A 13,536-nucleotide genomic window follows, 5' to 3' on the forward strand; every position below is an offset into this window, starting at 1 on the left:
TGGCACCAAAATAAATCTTAATTTATATTGTTGAAATATAATACAGTAATAGAAAAAGAAAAAAAAAATCTACTCCATTGTAGATGTGATTGACCAACGATGATTTGCTCCATAAATATAGACTCGCAATCGAGGATGACTCTAAGCTCGAATGACGGTTGCGAAGCGTCAATAATTTCTTATTGGTGGCGAACTAAGTGAAAACCAATAACAAAATAGGAATAAAAAGACCGTTCCTTCAAAATTGAGAATCCATTCGTTAGTGTTGATAGAAAAATCATCGATTTTAAAAGCGCGACAGATGCTTGAAATTGTCTACGTTTTTTCCTTTTTTTTCCCCTTCTCTTTCATCATTATAAAAGAAAATAAACGAAGTATCATTATTATTATGGCATACTTTTCCATGGGTGAATATATATTATTTAAGTGTTTTGAGAAGGTCATCCTTATATTATTTTTCTTAAGCAGTTGCACGCTTGAAAAAGACATCAAATTTGAACAAATTTATATGATTTCAAATATCAAATTAAGAATGCTATTTCTCACAAAGAATATATTTGAAATTTTATGAGAAATTAATAAAATAATTAAATATTGTTAACTAGTAATTGTACCTTATCTCAATATGCTTTATTACTAAAGTCCTTCTCGGTAAATCTTTAATTGGTAATATTTATTTTCCTTCCACTAAATATGTAACTCGCATTAAGAAAGTATAGTCACAGCTATCAATCATAAATAAACATGATATTTTTATCAAAATCCTGCATTTATGGAAAATTACTAATACATATCCGATGTTTTTAGTAAAAAAAGGATTATATATAGATCTAAATTAAATACATGACGTCACGAGTTCGTCAATTTGCTACATATGTATCCAAGATCCATTTTCTCGACATATAAAAATTCATACATAGAAACGTATAAATTAATTTAATTTTTGTTGGTATGATCATGAACTCACGTTCTGTAATTCATTAATTAACGAAACTGTTGTTAAATTAATTTAATTACAAAATCAAAACTTTATTAATATTCTATTAACGTCATTAACAACAAAAAGCCACAATCTTTATCAGTTATAGTTAGACTTTCATCACTTAAACGTGTACCATTGCGATCTTCAGCATTTATAAATTTTGTCAACCCGAAAAAAACTTTATCAATCAAATTAATTGTTTTTAACAAAATATGATTAACCACAAGGAAAACACACATTTGATTATGACTTAAAACATGAAGATCACACATTCCACAAACCAAATTTTCTTTTTCGGTACACATTATATTTGTTGTTGGATTAATAAAAACGACAAAAGCTATCCAAAATTTCTTTTTCGGTACACATCAAATTATATTTGTTGTTGGATTAATAAAAACGACAAAAGCTATCCGAAACATTACATTACATACAATACTTGTAGCCTTCTGAGAATCAACAAGAAGTCAACAAAGCTTTTTCTTACCGTTTAACACAAGAAGTTCCATAAATATTCTGTTCGTTTCGAAATTAAGTAAATAATAAAGATATAAGGGTGCAAAATGGGAAAAATGAAGAAATAGAATTGAAGTTTGGTGGGGCGAGTTGGCTGAGTCTTGAAGCATTATCATCGTGCATGCACTGTTGTATTTGTGCCCATTTCTCTCTTTCAATTTTTTTCTTTAAACAAAATATCAAAAGAAACATAATATTTACATTTACATATATAGAAACATATACACACTTATAAATGTGTGTGTGTATAATTATTTCAACTTTCCATGCACACGTCTTTGTTCATTCTCTCGCCCCGATCCAAGAAAACCTCTCTTTCTCTCTCTCTCGCCGGAATTCGATTCTCTTTCTTCCGAAAAATTTCCGATCATAGACCTCGATAAACGACTCAACAATCGAGTTCGGAGACGTATAGATAGAGAGAGAGATAAAGGCAGACAGAGAATACAGAAGAGTTGTTCTGTGAGTCTAACACACAAGAAATGGAATAACTTTTTGGAGTTTATTGGATTTGGATTTCACCGGAGATATATAGTGAATCAGTGAATTAAGCGAGGTTTAGTTCTTCCGATTTCGACGGTTTTTTTTTTTTTTTTTCCTTTTTGGTCTTGTTGTTCGTTGATTCCTGTTGACTAATTTTGAAAAAAAAAATCTCTCTTTCGACTCGTTGGGTAATAAAGAGGCTAAATTTAGGGATTTGTGATTTTGTGACATTTTTGAAGGCTTTGTTTTTTTTAGTGTGGGAATGGCTTGCATGAACTCATCGTGTGGTGTTTCGTCTTCTTCCATCGAATGGAAAAAAGGTTGGGCTTTGCGATCTGGTGGATTTGCCAACCTCTGCGATAAGTGCGGGTATTTTATTCTAATTTATTTGCTAAAATTTCATGAGAGATTATAGGAATTTTGCTTCGTGGTTGGACTGTTCATAACTATCTTTCGCTGTAGTACTGTTTATCCTCTTTATATTATTATTATTATTATTATTATTTATGGATAAATTTGAATTTTGAAAGTTATAGTCTTGTAGGGGTCAACTTTACTTCCACCTCTAGTCTCTGTACTATCATTAAATTATTTATTTATTTATTTTGTTCATAGGTGTTTATGTGGATGGAAACATGGGTTTAATTTTAAATATGGCTTAAAGTATCAAGCTTTGATGTTAGTGTTCAAAATTATCTCAATTTTGCTCGTTAATGAGAATAGTTGAGATTTGGAGTACTTAGGGAACCATTAAAGTATCAAGCTTTGATGTTAATGTCTTATATCATACATTCGAGAACCAATTAGCCATGATATCGGAAGCCAAACCCTATGGCTAATTTGTGCCTTAATGACGAATATACTCAGGAAAGTCCTTTTTGGGAATTTTTTCGATATTTTGATAGTCGATTTAACATATGGAATAGGTCTGCGTATGAGCAATCGATTTTCTGTGAAGTGTTCCATTCAGCGGAGTCTGGTTGGAGAGAGTGCGCGTCATGTGGCAAGGTGAGTCCGTTCGCAGCCGAGCAATTCAAGAACTCGTAGAACTGTTTCGCATCTTCTCCGTCAGTTTTTTTCGTGGTCTCGGATTGTTCAATTACTTCTGTCTAATTAAATTTCTTGCAGCGTCTACATTGCGGATGTGCGGTTTCGAAATTCACTGTGGAGCTTCTTGATGGCGGCGGTGTGAAGTGTAACGGGTGTGCAAAGAGCTTCGGGATTCACATGGTAAGTCACGCGTTTGTTCACACGTAGGATTGGAGGTTTTCGATAGGAATTCCGATACTAATAGTTTATTTTTTCTCTTTCACACAAAGTCTTTAAAATTCTCAAGTTTAGGATTACGGTGATACGACCCTGCTTCATGGGTATCGGATATTCCTCTTTGAGTGAGGATAAACTCCAAAGAACTACATAGAAAATGTAATAAGAGAGGCTGATTTGTTCGTTGACTGATTTTCATTACAATGACTTGGGACTTTATATTGGCATTTGCTTAATTAACTTACTATTTAGGAATATTCTAGACTATTAGCTAAGGGTGTATCACACAGGATCATTGCAAAATGGTATTTATGACATCATCGTTGAAATATGAGTGTTGCTTTGTGTTGCGTCATTAATTTGCGATAGGAATTCCGATACGATTGTGTTTTCTGTTTCCCGCGGTTAAATATTCTAAAGTCTAGAATCACAGGCTCATTGCAAGATGGTATTTATTACATAAGCTTTCTACAAGTGTTATTATTATGGAAATAGGAGTGTTGATCTGTGTTATATGTCATTTCCATTCTCGGATTTACGATTGGGATTCTAATATTTGTAGTGTTTTCTATTTTCCCACAAAGTCTTCAAATCTCAAGTCTTGAATCACGGGCACATTGCAAGATGGCATTATATGACATTACCGTTGTCTTAAAAACATGGCATTAATTATTTTTCGTGGAAACACTGATGCAGATTGCAACAGATGACAAGCCTAATGGAATAGGCACATCAAAACTTGGAGACCAATTCAACGGAATCACCGTCGATAGGTTGAAGCTTGTACAGCTCAGCAACCCCGCAGAAGGTATCGGGTTTCGCCATTTGCTTCAGCCTCAGAACGACGCCACGAACGGCATGTTCCATAAAATGAAGCACGAAGACGGAAGCCAATATCTATTGAGCCTCAATCAGGGGTCCAATGGAACATCGGACATTCCAAACTTAACTATGACTCTCGGCTCTTCTCTCGGACACTCCGCCAATCCTTTCTCCGGCGGTTCCGTGGTCGACGAAAGGGAGTACGGTAAACCAGCTTCCCTGTTCCTACATCACGGTTCGAGGTCTCGGAATGTTTTACCGAAGCCTCTTCCGAGATCGAGTTTCGCTCCTCCGGGCGTGGAAACGTCGTCAAGTAGCATGGGCTCTCAGGTACGCGTTGCTCGTCCTCCTGCCGAGGGACGGGGAAGGAACCAGTTGCTTCCCCGATATTGGCCGAGAATCACAGATCAAGAGTTGCAACAGATCTCTGGAGAGTATCCTTTCTTTGTATTAGTATTTATTTATATAATATTTTTTTTTCCGAGTGATAATTGAATTTTGGGTCTGAAGACGTTGCTTTCTTAACCAACCACCATTAATAAAGCTCAAACGCTACCATTGTGCCATTGTTCGAGAAGATGCTTAGTGCCAGTGATGCGGGTCGAATTGGTCGTTTGGTGCTTCCGAAAGCATGCGCTGAAGTAAGTATTTCTCTTTAAATAGCCTTTTAATGTAACCCCAAAAGGGGTTTATTGGTGATCCTCATCAGTCCACGGTTCGATTTCCCCTGGACGCAACAATTGGGGCTATTGGGGTAGTTTCTCGGTCGGTAAAGAAAAAATAGCCTTTTAATTTCTACTGAAAAAATATTCTGCAACGCAACGCAGGCGTATTTTCCTCCTATATCACAACCTGAAGGGCTTCCTCTGAAGATTCAAGATGTGAAGGGAAAAGAATGGGTATTTCAGTTCAGATTTTGGCCGAATAATAATAGCAGGATGTACGTTTTGGAGGGCGTGACTCCTTGTATTCAGTCCATGCAATTGCAGGCTGGAGATACTGGTGTGTTTCACTTTCACTCACTCTTTTACTCATACCCTTTTGAGTCTTTTTAGCTATTGAGAAAAACTCAACTCTGTACATGACATGCAAGACTGTACACTATTGTAGGATTCTCCTGAAGCTTTTGTGCAACACTGTGGATAATGTACTCCTCCAAAATAAATACTAAAAAATCTTTTTGAATTCAATATTTAGTTTGATAAATCTATTAATTTTCAAGCTTTGAACGATTTCTATTCCCGATTTTGTAAACATGGTTGATTTAATATATTTGAATGATTTTTATTTACTTTTTTATATATGTTCAAAATATCGAATTTAGAGGTGTGCACGGAGAATTCTCTCTGTTTGTTATTTTTTCCTTTTTCTTTTAATTAAATTTGCAATATGGCGACTTAAGTTCCTTACGTGATTTTGTGTATTCTTTGCAACAGTGACTTTCAGTCGCATGGATCCCGAAGGAAAGCTTATCATGGGATTTCGGAAAGCGTCAAACTCGGGGGCGATGCAGGTATATCTATATATATATATATATATATATATATATATATATATATAACTGTCGCTTATCACATTACCATAAGGACGTGTAGTATTAACAGAAAGGTTATTAAAAAAAAAAAAACAGGACACTCATCAATCTTCCGCTCACAACGGTGCTCCCTCGAGCGAAGCTTTCTTTTCGGGTGTTTTTGAGAACCTCCCTATAATAAGTGGCTACTCTGGCCTTCTTCAGTCTCTGAAGGGAAGCACGGAGACACACTTGAATAGTTCACTATCAAAACACTTGACCTCTTCGACCAGCGCTGCCGAACTCAGCTGGCACAGGCTCGAGAAGAACGAAGGCAAGACAAAGGAAGGTTTCGTGATGTCTTCTTCCTCGTCGTTGATGATGCCAGATCGGAAGAGAGCGAGGAACATCGGCTCCAAAATCAAGAGGCTTCACATGGACAGCCAAGATGTTCTCGAGATAAGGCTTACTTGGGAAGATGCTCAAGATCTGCTTCGTCCCCCGTCTACTAACCCGAGCACTGTCGTGATCGAGGATATTGAATTTGAAGAATACGAAGTATGCTATGTAAACTCTTTGTTCGATGTTTATTATAGTAAAGTCAACGCACATGCTTAAAGGTTCTCTCGTGTTTCTCTGCCAGGAACCTCCTGTTTTCGGGAAAAGGAGTGTCTTCATTGTCCGTATGACCGGGTAAGACATAATCTGTTTTGCAGCTAATTAGTTTGTGTCCCTTTTTTCTTTCCTGGTAGTAATTATCTAAGTTGGTCGAAAATCTGTTTACTCTGATTGAAAAGTATTGTATATCCACTGGACAATACATCCAGTGGCGGAGTCAGGATCTCATTTTAGCAGGGGCATAAATGATGAAAATTAATATGTGGTGGCATTATTGAAAACAACATATAATTTTGGGCTAAAAACTAAAGTATCGTGGGTAAAATTTATAATTCTAAGAAGTTGGGGCAAAGACTCCACTCCCAAAATTGATTCGATCTATTGAATTTAACTAGAATATCTCCGTTCTGACCAGAAATAGCTAGATTATTATTATTATTTTTTTTTTTTGTCGATAAAGCCCTTTTGAGTTTGAAATACGTAACTTGGAGTTTAGGGAACAAGAACAGTGGGCTCAGTGCGACGTTTGTTCCAAATGGCGAAGATTACCGAACGATGTACTGCTTCCCAACAAGTGGTCTTGCGCAGATAACGCTTGGGATCCGACCAGGTTTCACTTTCGCCCTCTCTTTCTTTTTTTCCAACGAGAAAACAGTCCTTAATCAATTACTCAAGTGTTTTCCGGGGAATTTTTTTTTTCTTCCTCAGGTGTTCGTGTTCGGTACCAGATGAAATGACCCCACAGGAACAGGAAAGCCTCATCAGACAGAACAAGGGTAAGATAAGAGTGTGTCTGTATGTTTTACTCTCATATATATAGGGAAGATCTTGCGAAAAATTCTTCTATATAGCATTGAGAAAAGTGTGCTATTTATAGATTCCCTCCTCATCGATTCTAATCATATTTAATGTTAGGCTGTGAAAAAAACTGGAAAACCATAAACCAAACTTGACCATCGATTTTTTAAACCGTCGGTCAAGTCTTAAAGACGGCTTTTCCTAATCGGCTAGGTTCGATATCTTAGACCTCTCTCATAAAGTTTGGTCTGGTTTCAAATATTGAAACCCTGAACAAACATGTTATTTGTTACCGTATTTATGTTACGACGAAGGATGATTACTTTCTTTTAGCTATTTTTTTCCTAGTGAATTTATCAAACAAAAAACACTCCAAAACCTGTCTAGCCCAGACTAAAACAGCTTGGTCCAGTTTGGTTTATCAAACCAAACCATCGAAAACTGCCCGGTCTGATGTGTAGACGGATATTAGGTCGGACTAAACCATGCACACCCATTATTAGTACCGGATTCCAACCATACCATCGTCAACATAAACAGAAATCAAAAGCCAGAGAACAACAGTTTGGTTCATCTTCTTATTTAGTCTAGGCTGGTCTCAATTTTTCAAAACCGTTTAAAACTATCCAGTCATGCACACCCCGGCCTGCCCAAGCTATTACGTGGCCTTAGGCAAGACTAAAAAAATTAGGGCTTTTTAAACATATATTAAAAAGAAATTAGGTATCATAGCGCTTATTTTCCCAAAAAAAAAAAAAAAAAAAATGAGACCTTAGGCCATTGCTATCAGTACCAGGATTCTAACCATACCACCCTCAAAAACAAAAACAGAAATCAAAAGACAGAGAAAAACAGTTTGGTTTATTTTAGTTAGTCTAGGCTGGTCTCAATTTTTCCAAACCGTTTAACACTGTCCGGTCATGCACACCCCGGCCTGCCCAAGCTATTAAAAAGAGATTAGGTATAATAGCTTATTTTCCCTATAGGCTCATTTTCGAAATTTGAGGCCTATTCTAACCATACGACCGTTAAAACAAAAGCAGAAATCAAAAGACAGAGAACTACGACGACGACGACGGATCAGCGGGCGGCGGCCCCGGAAAACGAGCCTTCCATCGGTCTCGAGGCTCTGGCGAACGCGGCGACGCTGGGTGAGAGCACATCATCGGCGGCGGCGGCGGCGACGACGACGAAGCACCCTCGGCACCGGCCGGGGTGCTCGTGCATCGTGTGCATCCAGCCGCCGAGCGGGAAAGGGAAGCACAAGCCGTGCTGCACTTGCAATGTCTGCATGACGGTCAAGCGGCGCTTCAAGACCCTGATGCTGAACAAGAAGAAGCGCCAGTCCGAGCGCGAGGCCGAGATCGCCGCCCGGGCCCACAAGCCCTGGCCCGAGCCCGCCAGCCCGTCGCCGCACCAGCCGTCCGACACCGAGGCGCGATCCGCGAACGAGTCCGAGTCCAAGTCCAAGTCCAAGAAGGAAGGCTTGGACCTCAACTCCGACCCGGTCAGCATGATGAGCCTTCTCCACGTCGCGAGCCGACCGCTCGAGGCCTATCTGAAGCAGACCGGCCTCGCCAGCCTGGCACACCCCGACCAAGCCCAGCTCGCCGCTGATGAGAGCGAGGCACAACAACAACAACAACAACAACAAGAAGAGCAACAAGAAGAGCCGAATGAAGAGAATTGTCCAGCTTCTGCTCAAGAACAAGAGAGTGGGGTTGGACAAGAACAAACCCAGAATGACCCTCAAATTCAATCATGATTTTTTTTTTTTAATGAATTAACATGGTTATAGTTGTATACACACAATACACATTCATAGGTTTGTATGATTGTATCTGTCCCTGTGCTGTGACATATGTTGATTTGATCGTATGCAATTGTCTTTATTTTGTGTATGATCAAATCTAAACTTATTTAAAGTTTAATCCTTGTCTTCTATTTATTTGTTTTGATGAATGATCACTTTGTGCTTGAACTTTTTTTTTTTTTTTTTTTTTTTTAATCGAGCGTGCTTGAACCTTGAAAGACGTGTGTATGGTGATCTTGATATCATAGGGGCACGTATATCTGAAATTCCATTTACTTTAAGTCAATATTTGAAATGGCGGTTGCCTTTTTTTGCTGATGATCTAAAAAACAAAAATTACGGTGGTCGAGACAAATTGCTACGAAGATAATGGGGAAATTTGATAAAATTATGTTGATGGAAATTGCGGTGGTCGACAAAAATTACGATAAAATACGGAAATTGCGATGGAAATAATGTTGCATAATTTTAATTTTAAACAAGTATTTTGTGATGCATAGTTTAAATATAAATTTAAAACAAAATAATTAAGTAAATACACAAATAATATAATAATATATAAAGAGAAAATGGCGGCAAAACTACCTAAAGTTTTTCTCTGGATACACTTAAATACTCAATCTTTTTTTTCGACGGGTAAAATACCCAATGTCAAAGTTTGGTATCACCGTTACTACCCAATTAAAAAGAATGGCCTAGATTTAACGGCTGAAACAAAATGAATTAAAATAAATACAAATGAGTAAATTCGAACAAAATAAAATAGAAATGAATAAATATGTTTTCCCGAAATGAATAAATATGTTTTCACGAATAAAATACAAATAAGTGGGAAATCCCTAAATCAAATTTTCACGAAACCTTTTACTCTCAGCAGTGATGGACGAAAGTGGGGGGAGCAAAGATTTTGAGCTCGCGGAGGAAGAGTACGACGACCAAGGAGAGCATGAGGCTGACTTTCAGAACACGACTCACCCACAACAATGGTGGTCGTCAGTGAACGAGGTTTGTAATGACGTCGATGGTGGCGATGAAGACTCTGATGGGTTAGGGAATGAGAGCGAGTTGGATAGTCTCTGCAGCGACGAAGACGAGCGAGTTGAGAAGGTGCGTAGATCAGAATACAATCCACGCTCAAATGTAGAGGATTTCAAATTCAGGCTGGGTATGTCATTTCCAACTATGGGCCCTTTTAGGCATATTCTGACAGAGATTTTCATTAAGGAAGATAGAGATTTCAAGTACGTATTTAATGATAGTACAAGAATAAGAGCTCGATGTAGAGGCAAAGGGTGCAAATGGGTTGTTTATGCTAGGGTTAACAATGCTGATAAGAAGACAGTGAGGATTAACACTCTCGTAGATAATCATGATTGTGGCATTGTGTTTGATAATAAGTGTGTCACAAGCCCTTGGTTAGCAAGACATTTTATGGAGCAGTTTCGTCTGAATCCAAACATGGACTACCAAAGCTTCAAAGAAATGGCTTGTGCACAAAAATTCAGCAATGTGTTGAAGACCATGTTTTACAGGGCCAAGAAAAAGGCAAGAGAGGCGCTTGAGGGTTCGGTGAAGGATCAATATTCCATTTTAGAGGACTACTGCAACCAGCTCACATCAACTAACCCAGGTATGATCTATATGCTTAAATTGTACAAGCTTTTGATTACTTTGTATATAAACAGATTTTGATGAGACTCTTATATGCACAGGAACCACTGCAATATTGAAGACGACTCTTGAGCACGGGAAGAGAGTATTTGAAAGGATATATGTTTGCTTCAAAGCCTGCAAGGAAGGGTTCAACAAAGGCTGTAGACCACTGCTCGGTTTTGATGGATGCTTTCTAAAAGGATATTGTAAAGGTATGCTTTTGGCTGCTATTGGAATAGATCCCAATAATTCTCAATATCCTGTAGCGTTTGCAGTGGTAGAGAAAGAAAACACCGAGACATGGACATGGTTTATGAGGCTTCTACACGAGGACTTGGAAATTCAAAATCCAAGTAGCTTCACTGTCATGAGTGATAGGCAGAAAGGTTTGGAGAAGGCCGTAGCTGAGATATTCCCGGGAGCTGAAGTAAGGTTTTGTGTCCGGCATTTGCACGCAAATTTCAAAAAGAAGCATAGCGGATTGTTGCTGAAACAAATGTTATGGGATTGTGCACGAGCAACAACTAGGGCTGAGTTTAGTCACAATATGAGTAAACTAAAAGAAGAGGATGAGAAGGCACACCTATGGCTTGAAAAGAAAAATCCTAGGGAGTGGAGCAAATCACATTTCCGAACCACAGTGAAATGAACGACGACAGAGACAAAATGTTAGAGCTTGAAGGAATTCTGTAGGCTTTTTGGTCTTTTTTTTGTTGGAAAATACTGTGAATGTGAATGCAGGAATTGTGTAAGCTTATTTTGGTCTTTTTTTGTTGGAAAATTCTGTGAATATGAATGTAGGAATTGTGCATGCTTATTTTGGTCTTTTTGTGTAAAGAAATTCTGATGTTGAATCAAAAGTCCTAAATGTAGGCATTTTTTGTATCCAAATTCTCATGTTCAATCAAAAGAAGAAGAACTTCTTAACCTCAGATTATAGAGAATCTTTTTCTCGGTTTTATTTGCAGACATGTGTATGAATTTTGTATCCATATTATGCACACAGAATACTCAAAATACCATAACACATACTAATTTCCATTTAGAAGATTTCATCAGAGTCACAAAGTGAATAACATATACCAGTAATGCTCCATTACAACACAAACTCAATAACAACAAACAATACTTCCCCACAACACAAACAACATTCAGCTTCAAAACACACACACAGACATCAGATTTCAAAATATTACAACCATAGCTACAATTATCAGAACACACACAAACAGGGCTACTTGCAGCTTCAAAACCAGAACACGAAGTGCGCCGATATCAGATTCCAGTTTATTCTTCCTCTTGATCAGACATGGGATTATTTGTTTGGCTCTCTCGCATATTTCCGGGTCTTTCCAACGAAAGAAGTTACAGCCACCCTCGCTCTGAGACAAGAGAACAAACACAGATTTTTTTTTCTTTCAAAAGCTACACTTACAAGGATTCACGAGTCACTTAGGTCCTTACCTTCTTCTTGATGCACGTGTAGAACCTCCTCCCAGGATTCGCACTGGTCCACAACGACAGCTCAACAACCGGCACACCACAATCGCACAACCTATCATCGTCCATGACTTCAAATTCGCGAGGAGGACTGAGAGTTCGAATTCGCGATTCGAGGAAGAAGAATGAGACTCGGACGAATAACGACGAAGACTTACTTGAAGAAATGGATTTGTTGCGTGAAGACTCGAATTGGGGAAGACTTCTCGATTTGGATTTGAAAGAAAACAAATTTAGGGTTTATTTGAGGATTTATTTGAAATACAATGAGAATATATGACATAATTGTTTTTTTTTAATATATATTAAAGAGAACGCTCATTTTCTCTAGCAAACATACACAAGATGTTGACACGTGGATTTCCGTCCACTCATAACACCGAATGTAGTAACGGCGATACCAAACTTTGACATTGGGTATTTTACCCGTCGAAAAAAAAGATTGAGTATTTAAGTGTATCCAGAGAAAAACTTTAGGTAGTTTTGCCGCCATTTTCTCATATATAAATTAAGATTTTTTTTTTCTAGCATATGTATACTTTCATATTCAAATTTCCATTCAAATTATTTTTAATATAATCTTCTATTGATATGATAGTCAGCTTTCCTTTAAATATTCAATTTTTTTTTTAAAATTATGTGTTCATGTACGCTTGTTTTACTTTTACCAAAATAATCACGTCACAACTGTTGCACCATCCGCATTAGTATGGTTTAAAAAAAAAACCATCAACATTAATAATTACACAACTATGTTTCTGAAATATAGAGCAATAATAAAAATTCGGCTCTGCCTCTCTCCTCCCGAAAAGTTTTTCTTCTGAAAACCCTAGCTTCTCCTTGCCGCCGCCCCTCTGGATTTCGGACGCCGTCACTGTCACGGCTCCGGTCCTGGGGGGGAGGGCGATTCCTCACGGGAGTTGGCGTTGCTCTCTTGTATCTCCATCTCTCTGGTTTCTCAGCCCGCCGAGCTCACACGCCTCCACCGTTCCAGATCCGCCGGTGAGTCCTCACGCCGCCTCGTTTCTCGACCCCGGCTCTCGCCCCGCAAGATCAGCTTCTCGAACGACAGGGAAGAAAGCCACTCAACCCGAGACCCGGCGAGGTTCAGGCTCCGGATCCGAGTCGTCTTCTCGAAAAAACCGACGGGGAATCTTCTCAGGCGCGTCACTCCGGAGACTTCTAGAACGGTCAACGAGTCGAGCTCAGCCACGGTGTCGATGTTCTCGAGCACGTCACCGCAGCCGCGAAGGACCAAGATCCGGAGGTTATCCGCTCCGGCGAGGAAGTCGAGATTCTTCAGCCTCGGATTCGTCACAACGAGCGTATCTCGCCGGGTCTCGGGACGTCCCTGTCATCTCGTCGACGCTGCGCGGCGGCGGGCTCCTGCTCTGCGACCGCAGACTGCGTCGGGCTCACGGAAGCGGCGGCTCTTGGCGCCTGGCTGTTTCCACCGGCGTTGGTTCTCTCTCTCGGGTGGTCCTCGCCTTCTGAGGCTTCGCGGGGAGCCTGGATTGCGTGTGGTGGCAGATCCGGCAGATCTGAGTTGGGTCTTTTTGTGGATGGCTTCCT

General features: G+C 39.0%; 2 protein-coding genes across 2 annotated transcripts; both read left to right on the top strand.

Moving 5' to 3' along the window:
• Positions 1 to 1,618: 1,618 nt before the first annotated feature.
• On the top strand, positions 1,619 to 8,960 carry LOC149405274 (HSI2-like 1). Its single transcript, XM_089607015.1, has 13 exons — positions 1,619 to 2,054; positions 2,237 to 2,350; positions 2,908 to 2,989; positions 3,110 to 3,211; positions 3,944 to 4,503; positions 4,614 to 4,710; positions 4,897 to 5,071; positions 5,506 to 5,582; positions 5,700 to 6,140; positions 6,226 to 6,275; positions 6,697 to 6,810; positions 6,909 to 6,976; positions 8,042 to 8,960. The coding sequence occupies exons 2-13, from the start codon at positions 2,244 to 2,246 to the stop codon at positions 8,761 to 8,763; spliced, it is 2,595 nt and encodes an 864-aa protein (XP_089463141.1). The 5' UTR covers positions 1,619 to 2,054; positions 2,237 to 2,243; the 3' UTR covers positions 8,764 to 8,960.
• A 730-nt stretch (positions 8,961 to 9,690) lies between these two features.
• Positions 9,691 to 11,113, top strand: LOC149405275 (uncharacterized). The gene is made up of 2 exons (XM_089607802.1): positions 9,691 to 10,441; positions 10,524 to 11,113. The coding sequence occupies exons 1-2, from the start codon at positions 9,691 to 9,693 to the stop codon at positions 11,111 to 11,113; spliced, it is 1,341 nt and encodes a 446-aa protein (XP_089463928.1).
• Positions 11,114 to 13,536: the final 2,423 nt, after the last annotated feature.

Source organism: Urtica dioica, chromosome 2, assembly GCF_054948205.1.
Source record: "Urtica dioica subsp. dioica isolate 48M chromosome 2, U.dioica_male_clone48M_v1_H2, whole genome shotgun sequence".
Lineage (NCBI taxonomy): Eukaryota > Viridiplantae > Streptophyta > Magnoliopsida > Rosales > Urticaceae > Urtica > Urtica dioica.

Bases quoted from the DNA above. Each gene is read 5' to 3' on its own strand.
- LOC149405275 (XM_089607802.1), top strand. From the start codon at position 9,691: ATGGACGAAAGTGGGGGGAGCAAAGATTTTGAGCTCGCGGAGGAAGAG. The intron at 10,442-10,523 runs GTATGATCTATA...TTATATGCACAG, and splicing joins GCTCACATCAACTAACCCAG to GAACCACTGCAATATTGAAG.
- LOC149405274 (XM_089607015.1), top strand. From the start codon at position 2,244: ATGGCTTGCATGAACTCATCGTGTGGTGTTTCGTCTTCTTCCATCGAA. The intron at 4,504-4,613 runs GTATCCTTTCTT...CCATTAATAAAG, and splicing joins TTGCAACAGATCTCTGGAGA to CTCAAACGCTACCATTGTGC. The intron at 6,811-6,908 runs GTTTCACTTTCG...TTTCTTCCTCAG, and splicing joins AACGCTTGGGATCCGACCAG to GTGTTCGTGTTCGGTACCAG.